General features: G+C 34.3%; 1 protein-coding gene across 1 annotated transcript; it reads right to left on the minus strand.

The window, feature by feature from the left end:
* Positions 1-2,010: 2,010 nt before the first annotated feature.
* On the minus strand, positions 2,011-25,035 carry LOC142356546 (uncharacterized; the record flags this gene model as incomplete). Its single annotated transcript, XM_075408433.1, has 7 exons — positions 2,011-2,273; positions 3,048-3,227; positions 10,779-10,949; positions 14,433-14,684; positions 21,232-21,331; positions 23,870-24,072; positions 24,608-25,035. Coding segments are annotated over 7 exons (1,597 nt in total), but the record flags the coding sequence as incomplete, so codon positions are not given.

The raw sequence follows: 25,035 nt of genomic DNA on the forward strand, positions 1-25,035 counted from the left end.
AGAATAACAAATCGTTTGAAATACTAGTGGTAATTGTTTCATCAATTTGATTTTTATACCATTCACAAAAGTATTCATTAAAATATGTCTCGTCACCAACTGCTAGAGCTGCCTAGAACTGAAAATAAATTGTCATTCACTTATAGTTCTATCGTTTCGCAAAAAAATGAGCATTGTCTTACAGGTGAATTCAAAATCTTGCAAGTTACTAGAGTGACTTTATGAGTCTCTGGTTCCTAAACGGTGGAATGCTTCTTTTAGTTAAAAAGCTCCAGTTCGTTGAGGAAAATTGAAATGAAGGTGTTTTGTTCTATTTATGAGAATGATCCATAGGGCTCAAATATGTCCTATCGGCTGCATTTAAACTACTAATTGGTAAATTGTATTTAAAATTTTGCTAAATAATCTCTTGCATTATGTGAATCCTTAAAAAGTATTTTATTATAATATCAGAATAATCTCAGTTTAATTTTAGCTTTGTTAGCATAGCTATGACAAGCCTGTAATTGCTACAGAGCTATTCTATTTTTTACAATGTCAAAAGTATCAATGAGTCAGAAAAAACTACAAAACATCCAAAAGTTTTTCATTTTTCAAGCATTTTTGTTGTCATCATGTTGACTTCCATTTGCTCTTCTAAGATTTTTATTACATTTAAAAGAGTTAACACTTCAAAGTTACAGGAGTCGAGGTTTGAAAGCTTAAAAACGCAAAACAATGCAAGAGTGGCGGTGAATGCGTTGAGTTTATTGAAGATCAGCGCTAATAACGTTCAAAACAAAACATCGTCAATATTAGCGTTGATCTATAGTAAGTCCCATAAAGTTGCAACGCAAGCGGACGTTCGAAAGGCTCGGGGTATGCAAATGGGCAGTGTTTTGCTAGATATCTGTATGTTTTAAATTTGAACTTTGACCTTTGAAACGTACGATAGCGTTGCAACTTTATGGGACTGACTATATACAAATTCACCTCTCAATTTTCAGCTCACCTCTACATAATTTGGCCGTTATTTTAGCATAATCTGACATACTGTCAACGCTTGTTTTAACGTTTATTTTGCCGAACTTTGCATTTAACTTAGCGCTGATCAGACAAATTTTGGCGTATAAATTAGCGCTGATCTGAAATGATTTCAAAGTTTACTTTTTAGCACTTATTTCAGATAATTTAGGCATCTTAGATAAATTTTCTTCATGAGTTCATCCCACATAGTTCACTTTTACGTTGATCTCGCATAATTATAAGTTTTTTTAGTGTTGATGATACATGATCAAAAGTTATAATGTGCATTTTTTAGGTCAATGGTATTCTTAACAAGGGATCCGCCACGTGTTTTACAAAAGTCAACGCAATGCATGGAACAGATAAAATGTATTCACCACCATGTTAGATACGTGTTTTGACGTTCAATTTCTAAAGAATAAAGTGATGACAAATACTAGGGCGTTGTGTCACAGTGGTAGAAAAAGCGACAAATCAGAAATAAGTCCAGACTCAGAGACAGTTGTCTGAGCAAGTCAACGGAAATAATCGTTGAACAGTAAGATACGCCCCTTTTTCTATCAGAATTTTGCGTTAAATTGGTAAATGTGTTGAAATTATACATGATTAACGCTAAGCTTCAGTGTTGATCACGCATAATTTTAACATTTTTCGCATTCCCCGAAAAAAATATATAAGAGATTGCGTTGATTTTTATAAAAAAAAATTCAATGCTTTTTACCGTTGATATTACACATTTTTGCGAAATATCCTTGACCGGGTAAGTTTTATAAATTAATCTATATCGTGTCACATAAAGTAAAAATGAGCGAACCTTTCAAATATCACAGGGCAGAGTTCAAATGTAAATGTTCAGAAAATTGATAAAAAGACAAAACGAAAATAAAATGAAACTTAAAATGACATAGCTTTCAAATGACCACCTTGACCTATTGCATTTTCTGGTGATTTTTGAACATTCGCTTGTTTCATTGGGTCGGACTATCGAAGGAAAACATGACTAACCTTATGGACATACTGCAACTGTGCAAAGTGTTCTAGTGCTGACACGATTCCTCTCAGGTGCTGCAACACCTCAATAACGTCCAACTGGTTGGGTTCCTCTCTTAGAGAAGTTGGGGATATATCGCCCCCTGTGTTTTCCAAGCAGTCTAATGCGTAATTGCTAGCAGAGATGGGTGAAAATTTATTGATGCAATATTCTCGCAGTGTAATACTGCCACAGTCTTCCAACAGGAGGGCAAGATTGGTGCTTTTGTTAATTGTACCTAAAAGAAAAAATCTGTAACATTTTTGAAATTTAAAGCAATAATGCCAAAAATTTATTTCTTAGTAAGTGTCACATTTTGCAACCTAATCTGTGAAGATACTTTTATTTAAAAATTAAAGCAATTATTTGCAGGTCAATTGAAGCCATAAAAAATGCAATTCCACTGATTGTTTAAATAAAATGATATATGCAAATTGAAAAATGCCATTATCACTCCATACGAAGGCCATGAAGTTATTTTTTGAATTTAATATGTTTACATTTCTTGATTATTTCCCTTGTGAAACATCATCGACCGCTAACATCTCAATTTCAGCGATCTCTGTTTTTGCTCTACATGTTCTGCATATTTAGTTTCCATCTTTTTACCCAAAATCTTTTCAGTGTCCGATGTAAAAGTTTTACGGAAAAGGGGAAATCAGTGAAACAAAGCATCGGAAACGACTGAAAACTGATTTTAATTATTGAAAATATTTTAGATCTATTCTGTTTTGCCACCCCGTCCCCCCCCCCCCCCCCCAGTGTTTTTATGACCCCCAGTTACAAATTATATGTTGTTATGTAGGACATTGCTATGTAAGAAAATAGCATGTGCGCTTGGAGGTCATAAAAGATTTATGCTCACTAAGCTAGTGGGGGGAACAGAATAGATGTTGATTCGAAGCCCTAAATAAACGGAAATTTCTCATCGCCATTCATACATATTTATTCTGTCTACATCATCTGTTCAACTTTTTCAATGTCTTGTCTAGTGATATTGAAAAGTACTAACTATACTCAACAATGCCGTGCATGAGTACAACGTGAATGTGTTTGAGCTGTGCCAAGATGGCCGCCTCTATCACCAGACTCATCTGAGTAATGCTCTCTCCATCTGCATGGGGACAGAACTTGAAGTCATACTGAAGCTCATTGCTGTCTTTTGACCTCACTTTACACACTCCAATTTGACCTACAAAACAGTAATTTAGACAAGGAGGCTCGGTAATGTGCGTTTGCACATAAAGTTCCAACCCCGCTCATCTGCATTTTTATGAGCGACCCCGCCCATTTTTCACTTAAAAGAGATAAAAAAAATTAGTATGTCAACATATCCTTCAACAAACTAAAAAAAAATGAATAGAATAATCTACATAAGAGGGCGTATGAGACCCGTGATTACCATCATATGACTACCAGAAAATACTGCGAATAAAAACAAATAATTGCAAATATTAATTACGACCAAAACTCGTTCGTTGTCCATTTTTGAAAACCATTAATAACCAAATCAAAATGGCATCAGATAACACATATACTAAAGAAGATTAGGTTGTACGTCATTAGATAAACTATGGGACAATTCCTCAATAAGACTTGGTGACAAGTGAACAAAAAATGAGTAAAAAGGCAAAGTTTAACTAAACGTTGCTTTTTTGTTGAAAAGAATTAATGACAAACTGATCAGAAACATTATGCATCAAATGAATCATTGAGAGGATTATTTTATAGCTCCAATGAGAGCAACTGAGACCTTTCACTATCCAGGATATGTAATACGATTACAAAAAAGAACGACAAGTACAGGCAGGAAATTTGTACAAAATATTTGCACGAAAACGATGTCCTAGCCAATTAAACAATATTCTCTACACTAAAAACACCTAAAAAATTTAATTTAGCTTTTTTAAAATCGAACAGAAAACCACTCACTATTATGATACTGTAAAAGGAAAACAAAACTCTACAAAAATGAGCAAGTATGTAAAAATCAGAAAATTTTTTTTGAAAACTGGTTGAACCAACAACAAAGACCATTCGAAGAAAAAATCGTTAAAAAGCAAATATTAGTTCAATGGCTGAGTCATGTGAATTGTCTATAGAGATGCTAAGCTAAAACTAACATTAGACTGGCAAATCTCAGAAATCCATTCTCTCTTTTTAAAAAAAACGAAAGTTTTCAAAATTCACAGCTGACGTAAAATTTCGACTAAATGAGTAGACAGTTTATCCAGCAGCTTCTTCGAAACTAATTGCGCCTCTTATTAGTGCCACTAAGTAATAAAATCTTAAAATAATATTAAAAACAAGCCGATCAAAAAAAGCTTTACAAACAACTTTAAGAAACCACAGTGTTGAAGCCATTAAATTTAAAAAATATAATGGCGAGAGAATTAAATCTTCATTGGCGCGAGATTAATAACTCTACAAATGCGTTTTTTTGAGCGTCATAAAGTCTTTTTGCAAAACGAATATTTCAAAATGAGAGCAAAAAGAACCACAAAAATCGAAAAGTATCTAAATTTCACAAAACTCTTTTGAAACAAATTGTCTAAGCTCTGAAGACATCAGTCAAAGCGTTTAATCGACAGCAATTTTGTTCAGTTCAATAGAACATCAAAAGATCTCTCAATCTCTCACTAATTGCGAAAATGACACCGCATTGTAAAATGCGAATCAAAACGCAAACGAAAAAAAGGGATAATTTGAAGAAAACTTTTTTTTAAAAACATTTAATTTCAAAGTCAAAAAAACTTTTAGCTATATACCAATATCAGTTTTTAAATTCATGCATGTATCCATTGTTGTCCACTAAGACCTTTAATAACCCAATATTGGGCATACGACAACAAAAACTAACAACAAAACCCAGACAAAATAAAAAAAAATTACCAAAATCTGCAAGAGAATGATGAAGCCTCGCTTAAAATCATATGAAATACAATACATACGTTTAGTTACATTTTTTGTGACATATTTTCCAGTACGAGTGTTAAGTAAACTGAAAATTTACCAAGGAAACAAAAAAAGGCAAAATTGTCAAAATTGACAAAATCCACCACAAATTAGAAAGATTTAAGAGTGTATTTTTTTTATAAAAAAGAAAGGTCGATTGTATTTTCTGAGATCAATCTAAAAGTTGATAGAAAATTTTAAAAAAAATTGACAAGTTCAAAAAACAATGAAATTTCCTTAAAACAAAAACATTCAGTGACATGAGAGACATTAGGTAACAACCGAATGCACGTAAGAGATTCACTTACACTTCATGAAGAAGCCATTTAGGTCAATGAATGGTTAGACTTAGAAATCAGATAGCAAACATGATAAAAATTGAAGGCAAAACACAAGATTTCAGTTAAAGTTCACTAAATTTCGTCTTTAAAGCCGTAAAAACGATTGTGTTCTCTGAATACAAACTATGTCAATATTTGGCCTCAACTTTACTTAAATGCGAGCTGCCATTAAGGGTGCTGTGAATAAAAAAAATATCAGTAATTAACATAAAAAACAAGCAAAATTTTTTGAAAAAAGCAGCACCAAAAAAAATTTAAAAAATTTCTGATTTTAAGAATCCATGACAATATCAAACCTATCCCTGATTTTGCTGCGTGTCCAACAAGCAGCTCAAGTGCTGCAATTGCTTGCGAATTATACCAACTGTTGAGTGGACAACTTCGAATATTAAAAAAAGAAATGATGCATTTTGTATAATTATCAACTTGAATTTGTAAAAAACGGAAAATTTTAATCCAAAAGAAATATATAGGGCGCCATGTTTCAATTAGCTCTCTTTCGGAAATTCAAGAGAATTTGTCAGAAGTTTTCAGGTCTCCACGGGTCTCCACTTTTGGCAAACTTAATCAAAGTGGACCGAAAAAGCATGAAATTGGACCGACTTTTGAAGAAAAAATTCTTAACATTGAAAAATTTATCCAGATTTTTAGCCAAAGAAAGTGCAATCAAACAATTCAGCAACGCTCCTCTATTGCTACCGTCATGCGGCAACAATAGCACTCTACCGTTAAATAAAAAAAATATTTTAAATTATTTTAGCTTATTTCGGTTAAATTTTAGCAAAAATTACTGAAAATATGAACAAAACTGTCGAATTTTCACAAAATTTTCAACCTCGATAACTCCCAGTAGTAAACAAAATTCGAATAATGTTTTTAATTCCATATTCTAGGATATGCGTGCTTTTTAATGATACCACTCACAACTCTCTACGATGAATATATCGATCGGCCAAAATTGTCTGAACAAAAAAAACCCATTTGAGTATATAGTTCCTCCCTCCCCACTAAAGTGGGGGTCGGAACAAAGATATATGCAACAAATGTACGGATGCGGTCATGTAGCGAGCAAAAATATTTGTTTTTATCACCAAGTTAATGTGTCAGACAGAAATGCACTGATGTCTTTTGCATAGCCTCTCGAGATAAACACCATTTTAATCATGCTTATTCATCCAAAATTTTTACCAATCATGCTTAATCATATTTGATCCGTAATAATTAATCTCAGACGTAGTTTGTTTGATGGTATTTCAGTTGTCAAAGAAAAGTCAAATTTGACTCCTAAAAATCTGTAAAATTGCACAAAAACCATAATAAACTCAGCAGTAATTTAGTACTCTTATAAGATTACAGTTGATACATTTCAACAAATAAATTCTAAACAAAAAAGCATTTTTGATGAAAAACTGAGCAACAATCTTTGTTCTCTGTAATCATAGTGTGACATAAATGATTTGGATTAGTCTTAGAAAAAGTGCAATGGATAGCACTGTGTTGTCATCGCTTGCTATCGGTTGTGCTAGAAACTAAATTCTAGTAAAAAAAATATGTTTAGAGAACTTTTAAACGCAGTAATTTATTTAATCAAAAGTGAACAAAAATATATTAATCAAAAGTGAACACAGTGAAGAACGGCCCACTGGTAGGAGTTCTACAATATAGATTGTGCATGGAACCAATTTTGTAGAATTTGAGTCTCAGACAAGTTTTCAGAAAAATTAGTTGCTTTGAAAATATAGGAACATGACATGAACAGCTGCTTTTAACCTGCAGATTTAGGTTTTTAAATAGCAGCTCAAAATATATTCTAAAACTGTAATAGTTTATAGCGAGATGTTGAATTAACTCATGTAATTTGTTGCAAGGGTACTCTTCAACGTGCTTGAAATTTTTCTCGCACATACCGATCTCAAATGACTCTGTTCTGAAAAAAAATTTCAACGTTCATTTTTAGCACACAGGGACCATATGCGGCTCTCGGCAACAATAGCACGACCATTTCGAAGATTTCTGTATTTGTTGTATAGATTAAAATAACTTCTTTTGATATATATATATATATATATATATATATATATATTTATATATATATATATATATATATATATATATATATATATATATTTATATATATAACTACTACAACGATGCTCGGCAATGTGCGTTCGCAGATAAAGTTTCGACCCAGACCATCTACTTTTTTTACTTAATTGTCCACCAAAAGAGGAAAAGATAAAAAATTATAAAAAATTACTATATCGTCCACCAATTTATTGAATTAATTAAAAATTATACCATAGAGTGCTGATGTGACCACCAGAAAACAGTGCGATAAAAATCAAATACTTACAAATAATAATCACAACCAAAACTTGTTGTCCACTTTTTGAAACAACTAAACGCCAAATCAAATTGGCATCAGATAAAACCTATACTAAACAAAATTAAAACTGTACTTCAATAGAATTACTTGTGGTACTTTTCTTCAACGCAAGCTCATATTAAGTCGACAAGAAAAGAACAAAAGGGCAAAGTCTAAATAACGTCGCAATTTTTTTTGAAAAAAAATTATTGTCAAACTGAATATAAAAATTCTCTATACAATGCGATTGGGACCATTCAATATCTAGGATTTTTCATTCGACTACAAAAAGAACGGCAAATACAGGCTAAAACAAACAAAATCATAATCTGCACGAAAACGGTGCCCCATACAATTAAGCATTAAGTTGTTCACTGAGAACAGTAAACTTTCTTGATTGCTGTTTTTTTCAAATGGCAACTAAACCGACCATTTTTGTGATAATCTGAAAAGAAAACAGAATGTTTTTTTAAAAACTCCTAGTACCAAGAACAAAGACCATTTCAGGAAAATAAAACAGTTAGGAAGAGCAAATTGTAGTTCATTAGACAATGATTGTGACTTGTCCACAGAGAAACTGAGCTACAAATTTAAAAAAAAAAAGATTGGCGACGCTCAAAAATCCAATATTTTTTTAAAACAAATACTTTCAAAATTCATAACATACATCAGCTGTAAACAAAAAGATTAGACAGTTTATTTTGCGACGGTGTAGCAATCTTATTGCATCTCCTATTATTAAGACTTAGTCATAAGACTATATAGTAACAATAAATTCAAGCAGATCTAAAAAAATCACAAACAACATTACGAAACCACTGTGTGGAAGCCATGAAAGATATGAGATATTTGCATTGAGAAATTTAATTTTCATAAGCGTTTTTATCGAACATCGCAAAGTCTTCCAGTGAAAGAATTGTCTCAAAAAGACAACAAAATATACACAAACATTGAAAAGTATCTAACACTCACAAAATTCTGAAACAAACTGCTTCAGCCCTAAAGACACCAGACAAAACGTTTAACGAACAAGACAATAAAAAATTGGTTCAATAGATAACTAGGAAGATCTCTCAAAAATGATCCTAAATTACAAAAAAAGAGAAGAGATTGCAAAATACAATAAGAAAATGTGAAATTGAATAGGTTACAAAAATCAGAACAAAAATGGAAAAACTGAAGAATACTTATAGTTTTTGAACAAAAAATTGGTTTAAAAATCATTAAAACCATTAGGTATATAAAAATTTTAATCTTTGAGTTCTTTTATTTATCTAAAGCAGGCCATTCGACATACGACAACAAAAAATAACACAAATACATGGCAAATTTACGTAGCAATGTGACTATTAACGAAAAAAAAAACAATAAAGGACAGCAAAAATGGGAAATTAGGTCCAAAAATCGAAAAAATCGCAAAATCGCAATAATCAAAAACTCGTAGTACGAAAGCAGATACATTCAAGGTATTAAGAGACATTATATAACCACCAAATTCATTGTAAGGGTTCACTCACACCTCTTGATGAAGCCGTTTAGATCTTTGTTCAGTGATAATTACCAATCGGACTGCAAAAAGAGAAACAAATGAAAGCAAAACAAAAGAACTCGATTCAAGTTTTATAAAACCCATCGTCAAGACTATACAAACAATTAAGTTTTTTCTGAAAACAAATTATATGTACAATTGGCCTCATTTGGCCTCAATTATATGTACATTTGGCCTCAAAGCAATGAAGCAAATTATTCTGAAAAAAAAGATGCGCCCAAAACTAAATTTTAAAAGTTTCCGTTTGTAAGAATCCATGATGAGATCAAACCCATCCCTGATTTTGCAGCGCGACGCCAAAAATCACCCAATTTTTGCAAATGTTTGTGAAGTAGTTCACTAGGCAAATTGATTATCTCAAAATTAAAAAGCAATGCTGCTTTTTGTATAATTATTGAATTAAATTTGCGACAAAAAGGCAAATTTTTAACTCTAGAACAATTTTATAGGGCACCTATTTTAACTAGCGCTCTTCTGGAGATTGAAGAGTCTGTGTCAGTTTTTTTTATTTATCTCTACTTCTGGCAAACTTTAACAAAATGACCAAAAAAGCCTATTTTGTGCCATTTTTGTTGAAAAAAGTTCGAATTGTGGAAATTTTATCAAACTTTTTAACCAAAAAAAACTTCAATCAAACAGTTCAGCAACGCTCTTCGATCTTTAACGAAATTAATAAAACTTCAATTCAAATTTCAACATGTTTTTAATTATATTAAACAATAAAATGTGAAAAAATCTGTCGAATATTCAAAATTTAAAACTCGATAACTCCCTTTATGAAACCAAATTTGAAAAGATCTGTTTAATTCCATATTCTAGGATGTGCGTGATTTCTATTGATACCACTCACAACTCTCTACAATTAATATATCGATCGGCCAAAATTGACTGAACAAAAAAAACCATTTGAGTAAATAGTTCCTCCATCCCCACTAAGGTGGGGGTCGGAACAATAAAATGAAGTTTGGATTTTAAAGCATACCAGGTGAAAAAAATTGCATACATTTCATGCAAACAAATGGTTACTGTTTGTGAGTTTATTTTTCATACGATTGGCTTAAATGAACTCTTTTTAAGACCAGAGAGAAAAAATCCATTCGATCTACCAGCAATATCGAAGAATTACAATAATCAAGAAAATATATTTTAAGACTGCAAAGAATGTCGTACATTTAAAAAATATATAACAAATATCGTCAAAGGGAAAAATAGGCAGTCAGGTCAAGATACACTTGGCGACAGAAAAAAAGCACAGAAATGTGCTATATTTTGCTGCTTCTTCATTTAATTGAAAACGTAATTGTTATTGTAATAACAGGTTGGTGCTAAATTTTTGACCAAAGACAGCTTCAAACAAAATTTCTTTGGAAGATTTGTTAGGCAATTATTAATTGTCATATCGTAGTTTTGTATTAACTCTTTGTCGCCAAATCAATCCAATTTATCACAAATAATAATAAACTGTTTTGTTTCGTCATTGTAAATACTTGAGCGATAGTATATTTTCTACCTGTGGTGCAATGTTTCAATTACCTCTGGCGAGTTCTTTGTGGATATCAAAGAGTTTCATCGTGTCGAGAGTCTGGACTGGAATCGATCGAACCTCCAGGGCTCCCAGGAGATCCCGCCAGGTTTTGTTTTGCTTCTTATAGAAAGGCAAAAGTTCAGCTTCGGGCTCCATAAATCGGACTGCAACAGTTTGTCCTAAAAGCGACAATATTTCCAAAATATTGATATTTATTCCGGATCAGTCTCCCAATGTGGCATCTTAGAATTGAATGTTTAAACCAGTTAAATAAACATCAATATATCGTTCCAAATAATTTTTTTAAAATGATAGAGCCCTGACTTGTATTTTTACCATCTTAGAGGTTTTGAATCTGCTTGCAAGGTTCTCGCAAGTTTTTGCCCCCCACGAGATAACAAGCTTCATTATGGTATGTGGTTATCACGGTTATGGGGGTGGAGGGTTATATATTTTTATAGCCACTACAATGAGAAAGACTCAAAACTTTTCCAAATACCTGTGTTTCATTTAAATAATCAGAGTGAAGTGTCAAAAGATTGAAAGTGAAGCATGAAAACTTTCTAACATTTTGCGGTCGTTGAAACGTTTAAGAAAGTATAATATATACTCATGAAAGTCTAAATCTTTTGGTCATGCTTCGAGAAACATCTGCCTGAGCGGGTAAAAATTAACGTCCGAACATGAAGTGATGCGTGATATTGTGTTGTTCGGATCTATTCTGTTTTGCTGCCCCAGTGTTTTTTATGACCCACACTTATAAGTTGTTATTTAAACTTTTTATATTAAAAACATATAGCGTGTGCCTGGGCGCGACACATTTATATATCTCCAAAGCTTGGGCTTGATTGAGGAACGGACTGGATCCTGTTTGTCAAACAATTTGCTTTGCTTTCATTTGGCGCGGTTGCTAAACGTGCCGATACTAAACACGCCGATGATTAAACACTATCTTCAGAAAATTATACTTGTGATCACATTGGTGAGAATTGAATTGTCGTTCATGACTCCCAGTTGTAAATTCTGATTGTTATATAGCTGAATAATGTTTTAAAGCGGTATGCGTTATGATGAATGGTGGTAAACAGTACCTTGTCTGAATTCCAACACTTCAGAAGTGAATCAATGTAATTGTTTTTTACAATTCAAAGAATTTAAATTTTGTATTGGGGCGCTGTCTTTTTTTAAGATCTGTTCACACATTTTCATGATTTTTGAAGTCAAATTGGAGTAGTGATTTTGGTCACGCCGAAACAGGAAGTGGAGCGAAAAAGCGAGTGGTTTTGCGGTGTGAAATTTTTTCGCTCTAAATTTAAAGTAGAGTGAGAAAACGGTGTTTGAACAAAAATTCGCCTTCTCGCTATTGTTTTTTTGTTCACATGCGGCAATTTCACTTTAATTTTTACTGTTATTTCGATTTTTTGGATTGGATTTTTTTCTAAATGGTTTTCCCAATCCATTCATAGTCCGTTCTAGGCCTAGTTTTCTGTTTAGTCAATGAAAATTCTTTGAATTGAACGTCAGGACTTGTCCTGCTATGTTTTTTTGTTTATTATCAAACCCAGAGTTTTGAGCATGGCATCTGCGAGGGATTCCATGAAAAATTCAAAAGTACTATTCTGATCTTGTTCTAGACTTAATGAAATTCAATTCGATAGACATGGCGCGTATTGTGAATTTTTTGCTTGCTTCTTCTTCTAGATGAATGAAAAATCAGTATAAAGTCTGTCTCATAGAAAAACTCCAAAGAAATGATTCCAAAACTATACTGAATGTCAAAAGTAAGATAGCAATGGCATCTACGAGGGATTTCATGAAAAATTCAAGAGTACTATTCTGATCTCGTTCTAGACTTAATGAAATTCAATTCGGTAGACATGGCGCGTATTGTGAATTTTTTGCTTGCTTCTTCTTCTAGATGAATGAAAATCAGTATAAAGTCTGTCTCGTAGAAAAACTCCACAGAAATGATTCCAAAACTATACTGAATGTCAAAAGTAAGATAGCAATGGCCTCTACGAGGGATTTCATGAAAAATTCAAGAGTACTATTCTGATCTTGTTCTAGACTTAATGAAATTCAATTCGATAGACATGGCGCGTATTGTGAATTTTTTGCTTGCTTCTTCTTCTAGATGAATGAAAAATCAGTATAAAGTCTGTCTCGTAGAGAAACTCCACAGAAATGATGCCAAAACTATACTGAATGTCAAAAGTAAGATAGCAATGGCATCTACGAGGGATTCCATGAAAAATTCAAGAGTACTATTCTGATCTTGTTCTAGACTTAATGAAATTCAATTCGATAGATGTGGCGCGTATTGTGAATTTTTCGCTTGCTTCTTCTTCTAGATGAAAGAAAAATCAGTATAAAGTCTGTCTCGTAGAAAAACTCTACAGAAATGATGCCAAAAACAATACTGAATGTCAAAAGTAAGATAGCAATCCCTAGTTTTACGATCTAAAAACTGAATATTTCACTCAATGTTACTCCATCTGACATTAAGACTTTCTGGCACCATTGATCCCCTTGGCCAGTGGTCTTGGCTAATAGTGAAGTTGAGATGATACATAACGGTAACTTACCCCAGTGTAAAGTTGACGAATTTCATCCGAGTCTCACCAGAAAAAGAAAGTTGTCACAAAATTGCATCTAATTCATTTCTGTTCTCTAATGTTTAACGCTAATGCAAACTCAATCAGAGTCGACCAAATGCGAAAAGATATCACATTTTCAGACAATTTTCTTTTATCAAGGAAACTTGGATGAAGTTTGCCAAATTTAGAATGGATACTAGGTAAGTTACCGTTATATTCAGGCAAGAACACTAGTCAAGGGGATAAATGGTATCAGAAATTTTTCCTAAATTTGACTATAAGATATAATAATATTGCGTTAAAATTGAATTTTTACTTCGTAAAACTAGGGTGTGCTAGATTAATTTTCTGTCAGTATATTAATCAAATGCGAAGAACGAAAGAAAGCAAGAAAGGAAGGAAGGAATAGAGAAAAAAAAGAAAAAAAAGAAAGAAAGGAGAAAGAATAAAGAAAGACATTTATTACTTAGATGATACTCAAGAAATGTTAGCAAATGGTGCAATGCAAGACTCTCATCCCGCATCGGTATCAATAGATAAAAATATTTAAATGGAAAGTTATAATTCTTTTACTCCAGGGAACTCATTTTTAAAAGACACCAAAATTCAAGAGTATCGCACTTGCCTACCGTTTTGCATGAATCTGGTATAACCGTGAAAAATTAATTGAGCACTTTCGTTTCAACTTTTAAAATTTTCATTGGGTTTTCAAAAAAAATAAATCATGGCAAAATAAATTAACATTGTAAAATACATAATCGGGTGAAGCCGATCGAATTTATTTTTGATTGTCTTATGCAACCTTATGATTGAGTACTCATACAACTGTTAGCACCTACATGTACACTTTTGGCCCCGTCCCCCAATGTGTTTTGCACCCCCTCATTTAAAAAGAGCACGTACCATTGCATAGTAAATAATTAAGCAAAAATATGAGATGTGTAATCGGGGGTGCAAATAAAATGCACCCAGTATGCTGGCGGGGGGGGGGGGGGGGAGGGGTGGGGTGCACAAATGCAATTCATGTGAAATTGATCAATGAAAACGAAAACGATAAAGGCCAACCCAAATCACCTCCATCAAGATTGGACGTGCTAGCCACGACCACACTCAGCGGGGTAGGGTTGATTGTGTTCAAAGACATGGAATCACTTCTCCCGACAGACACATGGGGTGGTGGGTAATTGTTCTTGTTGTTACTGTATCTTCTGGTTGTGAAGATGAGAAGTTGCAGAAGTAGGCAGATTATTAGAAGACTGATCAGGATGAAGCCAGCAACCGCAATCAACAGTTTCGAAATACCGGCACTGACTTCGTCTGAAACGAAATCTGTAACACAATTAAATTGTCAAATCACGAGCCACAGTCATCGTATAAAATTCCCCGGATGTCATTATAGATCTCACATTTTATCGCTGATTGTCATACGAATTGATATCTCACCGAATAAAAACTTGTATTCTCTTTGCATGAGTGTCGAACAACAAGAACTTTAAGAAAAAAATTATCAAAGCATGCAACTAGGTGGCGGTCGAGCAACCCGATAGAAAGCAAATCGAATTTTGAAAACAAGTCAAGTAAAATGAAAATTTTCGATTTAGTGGCAATATAAGCTGCTCCTGGCGGTCCGAGACGAGATAACAAGCCTGCGACTCCAGGATTACATCCCATAGTGCATGAGAGGCATGGCCATGGACAGCGGTTCACTTGGACTTGCAATCGCTAGATGCCTCAAAATAGTTCCATTTGTTTCGTGCACTGGAATGCATTATTAATTTAAAAAACAACAACGCGCACTTTCTTCATTGTTACGGTTAATAGTGGGATTTTTCCAGAGATCCAACTTTTGTTCCTATAAGCAACCCCCCCCCCCCTTTGGTTTACAACAATATGACTTGGCCTACATACAGTAAAGATAGCCGAAAATAAGTTTAAGCGCAATTGTTCATGCCATGCCTCTCTTGAGCTGTGAGATCAAATCCAGAATCCAGAGGCGCTTATCAAACTGTAATTGTGATGCGCTTTCACAGAACCCTTACTCGGAAATTTTTTTCTTCATATTCTGTTTCGGTCAAATGTCATAGCGTTGCCTAATTTATGCATTTTATATGCATACTCCTCTCTTATCGGTTAATAAATCGCTCGTTTAAATTGCATTAAAAAACCATTATTAAAAAGGGGTCTAAATGTTAAGAACATATCCCAACAAACAAAGCTCGAACACTCTCACTTTGATCCCCCAAAAGATGACACACACAAAACAGACGCCGTAATAAGCAGTTGCTCTTTTGAGTGAACTTAATTCCCTGCCTGTGCGTTCTTAAGTCAAAACTGTATTGCGCTTTTTCTTACGTTTTAACTTAGCTCATACTTGAATCTCATTAAATTCTTCTATTAAAAAGGCCAACCGAAAAGATACCCCTGACCTCAAGAAACCCATACAGAGCATCCCATACGGGGCAACAAAGGAGGCAGTGCAGGCAGTACTGGACCGCCTTGTGGACCATGAAAGACAAACAGATGAGAGGTTTGCAGACCTGGCCGATTTTACCGAGAGACTGGATTCCAGGTTAAGGGAGCAGGAGAGGTATACACGCAAAAATTCAGTGATAATAGACAACCCTCCCTTTGATGCGGCCAAGCCGACCGCTAAATTGTTACCAAAATTTCTAGAGTTTTTAAACAAACTATATAAACTTTGTGATGTTACCATAACGGAAAGCCGTCTAACTGCTTTTCACATATTACCAGGCCCTGAAAAAATGCCTGCAGATATTACTCCATCGGTGATTGTTAGCTTTACTCATTTTCGAGGCAAAGACGAGGTGTACAAAAACAGAAGGATGCTTAAACACATGTTTAATTCAATTAACAATAGAAAAGTTTGGATGAAAGAGACCTTGCCACCACTAGATTCCTTTGTCGAGACACTGGCTCGCAGTAGAAAACTAATTGCAGTTACAAAAAATTCTGAAGTTTCAAGGATGTGTAAGAACAATAAGGGTGAAAATGTCTTTGTGAGGGTTAATAATGCTCTAGATGTTAATAATCTTAAAAACCCAGTGATTCGTGACGATCCTAACTTGTCTGGTGCTAACGCTGTAAAACTTAAAGCTAACCAAGTCGTGGCTCAAAAAAGACAGCTTGATTGACAGGAAAAGGAATTTGCGGCAATGTCCCCTGAAGAAAAAACACAACACAGTGCTCTCATTGATGGTTTTTGAATTGCTCAAATTTGTTTTCAAGCTGTAAACTTTCTGTTATTGACTATCCAAGGTTCTGACAATTAATTAAGTCTTGGTTATATTACTCGATGAGACACAACACTTGAGTTTAACAAATTTGTACATATGGCTAAAGAATGAAGAAGTTAGCAACGGGCGGATATTGTAGGATAACTCGTACTCGAAATGAAGGAATTTTTTATTCTTTTTATATTTTTTAACTATAGAAGATTGTTGCGACTTCCGCAACAATCTTCTATGAATTTTAGTGATGTCCTTTAATAACCTTTTTGCGACTTCCGCGAAAGGAGATGATGATATGCATGTCTTGTCTTGTAGATCTTTTGTGCAGTATCATGCGACATTTTCAGCCAGTTTGGGGAATCTATTTTTTCCTCTTGCGACTTCCGCGAGAGAAATTTAGTAATATTGTTGTTTGAGCATCGAAAACCATTTAAAAATCTGTTGAGGAAATTACGCATAACTATTGAACCCTTGCTCTAATCACAGCGTTTTTAAGGTTATTTTATCCTTCAGGTTTACTCGGACAAAAAACGCAAAAAAAAATGTTGAAAAAGCAAACAAATTAGAACGTCAGTGCACAGAAAATGACAGGACAAGCAATGGAGCGCTCGATATACCTACAGAATATTAGGTCCCTGAGACAGAATTACGATCAACTTGAAGTATACCTTAATCAATTACCAGATGAACCGCTAGCATTAGTCCTCTCGGAAACCAGATATTCGGATGAACCCAATTTGGAGGGATATAGACTCCCGAATATGTCTACCACGGTAACATGCAACAGAGATAACACAGTTGGGGGGTCGGGATTTTCTATTCCACTCATACTATACTACTAAAAATTATTAGAAGAAGTGTTAAAATGTGCAAATTCTCAGTACTATTCTCCAGAGTGGTCCAGAAGTGCTAATAATAACATGAGTTTATAAGTCTCCTAATTACCCTATAGACGAATTCCTAGCTCTGTTAGGCAATCACATGACAAAACTTAAATCAAGGGAAGCTACAAAACATTTAATTTGCGGTGACTTTATTATAAACGTCTTCCTAGAGGACCGAAAAGTAAGCAAACTGATAGAAATGTTGTCATATTTTGGATTTCAGCTGAAAAACAACAGAATGGCTACCAGAGAAACCACATGTAGCAAAACTTCTATTGATCTATTTTTCTCTAATTTTGAAGGTGTGTGCAATGTGGAGAAAAGCGCTCTTTCTGATCATTATACAGTCTATTTTTCAGCAACTATTTTGCAAAGCCAGACACGACCACGGCCTCGGAACTTATCAAATCATAATTTAAGAAACTCAAAGAGGAGAGAATTTGGAAAAAAAATAAGTTATCTAGTCCTCCTTGAAATTAAAGAACAGCGTTTAATGATAGAGTCTCTTGATATTGATCAGTCAATTGAGTGGCTTCAACAGACGATTATTTCTTCTAAGGAATCAGTTATACCAACCGTTCAACAAACTAAACCACGATCGACTAAACAATAGATCACAGCAACAATTCGTAACCTCGCAAATAAAAAAAGATTCTTAAGATTATATCTAAGAGAAAATACAACCGAATCAAAAAACAAATTTAAAATTATCTGTCGTAAAACAAAAGCAGCCAGCAAGTTAGCAAAGACAAATTTTTATAAAAAACAGATTGGCGGGAAAAATGGGTCACAGAAAATATTCGAGATAGTCAAAAATCTAAATGGTGATAAGAGTAATGAACAATAGAGCACTGTAGACTGCCATGACATGAACTATTTTTTTAGTACAATTTGAGAATAATCAGCTATGACAAAAAACAAATCAGCTGATTTAAGAAATATTCCAAGACAAAAACAAACAAAGGTTTTGCAGGAAGCAAATGCGGATGAAGTCTTTGAAACAGTGAAACAGTTAAAAAAAAATCCTGTGATACGTTTCAATTAAGTAGTAGCCTGCTGAAAGCCGTTAATCCGGCAACATGTAAACTATTGGCGTCAGATTTCAACAAATGCGTAGAAAAACCTACTATCCCAAAAAATTTAAATAGGCAAAAGTAATACCAATTTTCAAATTAGGAGAGAAAGATAACCCACAGCACTACCGACCTATATCGCTACTCCCAGTAATAGGAAAAGTATTTGAAAAATTGATCTATGCCCGATTAAATTGTTTCCTGGTTCAACATTATACTTTGAGCGAAAGACAGTTTGGATTTAGAAATAAAAGAAAACAGTTGATGCCATTGCAAAACTTACTGAACATATCAGGTTAGGTCTCGACTCTTTGGATGAAACGTGCAGTGTTTTCCTAGATTTGACAAAAGCGTTTGACACTGTTGACCACAATCTGCTTTCATTAAAATGCGAAAGGTTTGGACTGAGCGGTTGTGTTTTTTATCTCTTGAAGTCGTATCTATCTGATCGTAAACAATTTGTCCAGATTGGCGACAAGAAGTCTGCCGTTTTAGATTTCAAATAGGGTGTCCCCCAGGGGTCCGTTTTAGGACCCATTCTTTTTCTGCTGTACATAAATGATATCGAGGGAGTTTGCCAATCAAGCGAAATCATACTTTTTGCGGACGATACAACAATTTACTTTTCTACTAAACTTAATAATGATGACTTGCTAAACGATCAGGTTGTGCGATTGGTTTGACAGAAATAAGTTGAAAGTAAATTTCTCAAAGTTAAACATGACGTGTTTTTCAAAAAGAGAGACGGTGAAACGATTACAATTACAAGGAATAACATTGTATGACAAAGAGAGTACAAAATACCTTGGTGTACACATTGATAAAAAAACTAAGCTTTGAAACGCATATAGAAGAAATCAAGAGCAAGCTTAATCAAACAATCTATTATTTCTACCAATACAAAAATAGATTCAGAAGGGATACTTTGATTAAGTTATACAAATTCTATGTCCAACCAGTTCTTTAGTATGGTGTACTAATTTATGGTTGCGCAGGCAAATCGGAGCTCAAACAAATTAACTGGTAACAAAATCACATAATCAAGATAATATTCGGACCGAAAAAATTCAACAGCATCCGCGAGGTCAGAGAGAATTATAAATTACTGACACCAATGGAATTGCATCTGTACGAGTTGTTAAAATTGATGAGTAAGAGTTCAGAACCAAGTTCTGACTGTGGCTATGGATCACGAATCTTCAGCAATGAAGAGGTCCGCAGCATTCAGTCTGATGAGAAAACACTAAAAACCGTAAAAACATTGAGGTTGACGACGTGCCAACAAAAAAACTCCCATGTCCCAAACAAGAAAATTGTTTAATTTTTAAGTTACTCTAGACAAAAACATTGTAAGAGAAATTTTAGTTGTAAACGAATCTGCTCTAGTTAATATCCAACTTAACTTAAGAGACAATTACATACAGTGAAATGAAGTGCTGACGGGACAGTTCTGGTAACTTGATCAGTAGCGTAAGATAACTTCTTTGTTCTGCAAGCTTAATAGAGGCACCATACTATGGACAGGCTGAGGCCTTTTTGGTGACCTCTTGAATGTGTTGCATATTTATACACTAGTTGGGAAATAAGTTATTGTTATTATTAATATAGTATTCTTGTAAAATTGCACAATTATTGCATAACTTTCTACTTGTTTATGTCGATTTTTGTGAAGACCTCTCTAGTTTGACAAAGGTAACATTATTGCTCGGCAAGATGTATCAAGTTTTGTTTCAATGGGATGTCAGTTGCAAGATATCTTAGTGTCAGTTTGGTTTTTGTAAGATTGGTCGTTACATTGTCAGTTTGGCCGTTACAATGAAGAGAAAATTCGTACGGCAGTTTGGTTTTTGTAAGAAATGCGGTGAAAAAAATTATCGCTAAAAACCGCAAACATTCACCGCATTCAACGCCAAAAGAAGCGGGCGCTTTGCGGTGAAAAAAAAAATTTCATCGCTAATCTTACATAGTTTTTTGACCAAACCTCGACCCGGGAAGCGTTATAGTTTGTTCGCGTATTTTACCCTAGTCAGGACCGGGAAATATTAAAAGACCGTCCGCAACAGCATTAAGGTATGACAAGACTGTCCTCGACATATATTGGATATGAAAAGAGTTTGTCTGGACCTAATGTGACTGCCTGGACTTTGGCTGGAACTAAAACAATCCGCCTAGAATTTGGCTGGAACTAAAACATACGTCCTGGAATTTGGCTGGACAATAAAGGTGTTCTGGAATTTGGATGGACAATAAGCGTGTTCTGGATTTTGACTGGACAATAAAACATGTCCTAGAATTACGCTCGCGACCGATATAAGGACTTGTTTTCAATTTCCTACAAAGTTAAGGACATGTAGCGCAATTGGTTAAGCATTGGGTAAGATTGGAGAAAGTCACGCGATCGAACCCAGATGTTGTCGGAACTTTTAAAATTGCCTCATTTTTGCATATGAAAAGAATTTGGCTGGACTTATGGAAAGAATTAGCCTCGAATTTAACTAGGGTCCTCACCCGTGTAACTTAAATCAATATTTACCCCCGACCTAGAGTTAATAGGTCTTTTTATCAGTTCCAGGTCTCGACTAGGGTACTGAAAATAAAATTTTGCTCACGGTACAAAGAAACAGATTTAATGGTACCATGCAGTCAATATGATCAATACCTTTGTCAATGAATACACTTTTGCTGTTAACGGTGAAGAGATCAATTCCATTGGCCTCTAGAGTCACCAATGCTCTGTATGTTGCCTCCACTGATGCAATCTAAACACAGCACCGCATACTAACACTCAGTCGTTTATATTAAATATACACTATTACAGAATTTTTGTTCTTTTAGTCATATTTTCCTTAACTTACAACTCAAAAAATCCGAAGAACGCTTATTTCAATTGTCGTCTGCTTTTCAAAACTGTTAAATTAAAAAAAAGTCTGTTGAAAAAACTGCGTACAACTTTTGATTACTTCCTGTGGATTCCTATATCACATGCATACACACACACACACACACACACACACACACACACGCATATATATATATATATATATATATATATATATATATATATATGCGTGTGTGTGTATGTGTGTATGTGTGTGTCTGTGTGTTTGTGAATAAATATTTATATATATAAATATATATATAAAAATATATGCTTACATAAATACATACATATATATATATATATATATATATATATATATAAAGACAGATAATTTTTGATTGCTTCCCGTGTATTTCTATATAACATACATACATAAATATAAATACATATATATATATATATATATATAATACATAAAATATATGTATATATATATAAAATTAATGTATATATGTATATATATATATATATATATATATATATATATATATATATATATATATATACATATATATATGTATATATACATAAGTGTTTTTGTAGCTGATTTAAGTTTTGTTAAATGGGAAAGAAAATTCCAAAATTTCACTTCATTATGGAACAGCTCTGGTTTTAATCACCTTTCATGTGCTTGTATTTTGATGGCTGACAAAAGCTGGAAAAAGAATGAGTACGTGAGCCAGAAATTTGATCTAAAAATCAACTTTCAAGGCTTTTCCGTTCTTCTTTTATAATCCCTGAGTAGTTACAAAAAACTCCTTTCCAATTCATTGTGTATACATATATATGCCCATATCCTTACCGAAGTGTTAAAAGGTATCCAGGGCTGACCATCGGAGGTTTTCAGTACTGAACATGCATATTTCCAAATTAACAAGTAAATCAGTATCGAACCAGCATAATTACATCAAAAAAAACTTTGATAGAGTGCGCTCTGGATACTGGACACTGGTATGAGGTGAAGGGGTTCAAACTGGTTGCATTTTGGGTTCGTGAGATTTTCGTTTCGGATACGTGCATGGTGCGTGGGGATGAGTTTGCATATGTGTTAAAAGAGCAGAAATTCGAGATCTTCCGTGTCACTTAGCACGTTTGTTCATGATCGCGCCATTAACTTAGCAGGTGTATTTATGATCTCCCGGTTCAGTTAGCTGGAGTATATAAGATCTTTTGGGTCACTTAGAATGTGTGTTCGCCATTTCCGGGACCATTTACCAGGTTCGTTCACGATCTCCCAAGTCACTCTTCAGGTGCTTTCATGAACTCCTGGATAAACTTGCAGATTTTATCACGTCATGGTTCACTTAGCAGTTGTATTTGTGATCTCCCGGGTCACCCAGCGAGTGTAATCACAATCTCCTGGGTCACTTATTAAGTGTGTTTACGATCTTCCGTGTCACGTATCAGGTGTGTTCACGATCTTTCGGATCCTTTAGTAGGTGTTATCACGATATCTTTGGTCATATAGCGGATGCAAATAATGTTAGTAGCAGCTGTACACCAGCTAAATTGATATAATTTGGAGTGGTGTAATATAGTATGACGTGAGTTTGGCTGTGGTGTGATGTAGTTTGGTAATATCTTGCCTGTGGTGTGATGTAGTATGATGTGAACATATCTGTGGTGTGATTTAGTATGGTATGAATATGCCTGGCAAGTGATGCCAAACTGGGGTCGAAGGAAATTAAAAACAGAATGCTGTTTAATTGATAATCATTGCCTAATAATACTTAAAAAGTTGATCATTGCATGATGATAATAATGGCCAGAACAAAATCCGTTTGAAATAAATAATGCTTTTTCACGCTGAAAAACACTGATGAATTTATTTTTTGTCATGAGCATAGAATGCACAATTCTAAACATATTTCTCGATTTACATTGTTTCAGTACTGAAATACTCTGGGTTGTATACCCGGCATATGCTTTCGATAACGTGTTTTATACGTTTTTACCAGAAAACATCGACGTTTTCAAACAATCACGCAGAAGCTTTCTTACGTTCAAAACAAGCAACGATATAGGATTTAAGCAGTTTTTGTTTTTTTTCTTCAAAAAATTACAGAAAAAGTCAAAATTCAACCGTTAAATTATGTTAGTGTAAGCCCAGTGGGTCGTTTATATTTTTCGAAGAAACACAATAAAATCGAATAAATCTTGTCAAAATCGTGCCTGTCCCGTAACATGACAAGAGAACAGCATGATTTGTGTGCGCACTATCAAATGTGCGGTTTTTTTAATTTTTGAGGCAACTTTTGTTTCTCGCAAGAATCTTGGAAGCTCTGATTCATCTTGCATTGACCTTGCATGATTTGAATCCACCCATCATTAGGGGCTTCATTTGACTGGGCGTTAATTGAGCTGTAACTTTTTGTCATTTCATAAGCTGTACTTTTTATGCATCTGACGTTTTTACCTTGAAATCCATGAAAGTTCTATTCGGATTGAATGTATCGGACCATATTGACTGTCCATTCCTGAAAATCTCGACGACATATCGGATCCTGGTTTGGTCCGAGGGTCTCTGGAGGGATTCGGGTGGCTTCCATGTCAAAATCAGGATTGGGTCATTTTTCGTAGGTGCGTGTTGGATCTCAATTGAGAGATCTTTGATTACAACTAAAATCGAATACATGTAAATCAAATATTTATCTTCTAAAATTGACATTTTTACATCTTTAGTCAGCAATTGTGGCCAGAAGTTTAAAAAAGAAACATGATGTCTCCATCCGTGCCTTCATGTTTGGCTCAACCAATTCATGAGAGTCTATTATAGAAGCTCTTTTTGGGCTTCCAACTTTCGACCAAAATAATCATCAGCATTTTGGGGGTGTTGAATTCGCTACTTAAAAACTATTTAAAAAAATAAAAAACTACTGAAGTTTAAATCTATCATACGTTAAGTTATACCAGTGCATGTCTGTCTCAGAATGCAGTTTTGGAGGGCAATTGTTCCAATCAAAAATCTAAACTATTAGGCTTCTAAACAGATTGTATAATGTAACGTTATCCAAGTTATGATAATTGAATTAGCTGCTTTTTTGTAAACATTGACAACCTTTCCCAAAAACTATTTCGCAATATCAAGCTAATTTTGTTAGGTCTTTTGTTTGTCTCTCATCGATTTGTATAGCTGTAGCAAAAAAAAACTTACTGTCGTCTTTAGTCAAGTACGTATCCCGCTCACATGCGAAAAACCTCCAATCCATTTTGCCACCATCCCAATCGAAACTTTCACTTAAAGCAGAACTGGAAGCAAGTGTGAACGACTTGTCACCATACAGAAACTTCAAATAGTCCAGCTTATCCGTCTCGACTATATAGCCTCGTTGCCTGGTGGAAGAGTAGTCAAAAGTCCTTGTGTCACAAACTAACAATGTTATTTCAGTGTTTGCAACCAAGTTGTTTATGAATACGTATGGTCGATTGTGTGAGAGTAGATAGGAATCTGTAGGGTTCACACCCGGTCGTAACTGATCAGAGTCGTATACATAGACTATATAAGGATGTTCGTCCGATAGAAGGTCCTCTGTAACCGAGATATTGACCCAGGTGTAGTCGCTGTACCTCACAATTGACCAC

The sequence above is a fragment of the Convolutriloba macropyga genome, unplaced genomic scaffold (assembly GCF_964194025.1).
Source record: "Convolutriloba macropyga unplaced genomic scaffold, txConMacr16.3 SCAFFOLD_2924, whole genome shotgun sequence".
Classification (NCBI taxonomy): domain Eukaryota; kingdom Metazoa; phylum Xenacoelomorpha; order Acoela; family Convolutidae; genus Convolutriloba; species Convolutriloba macropyga.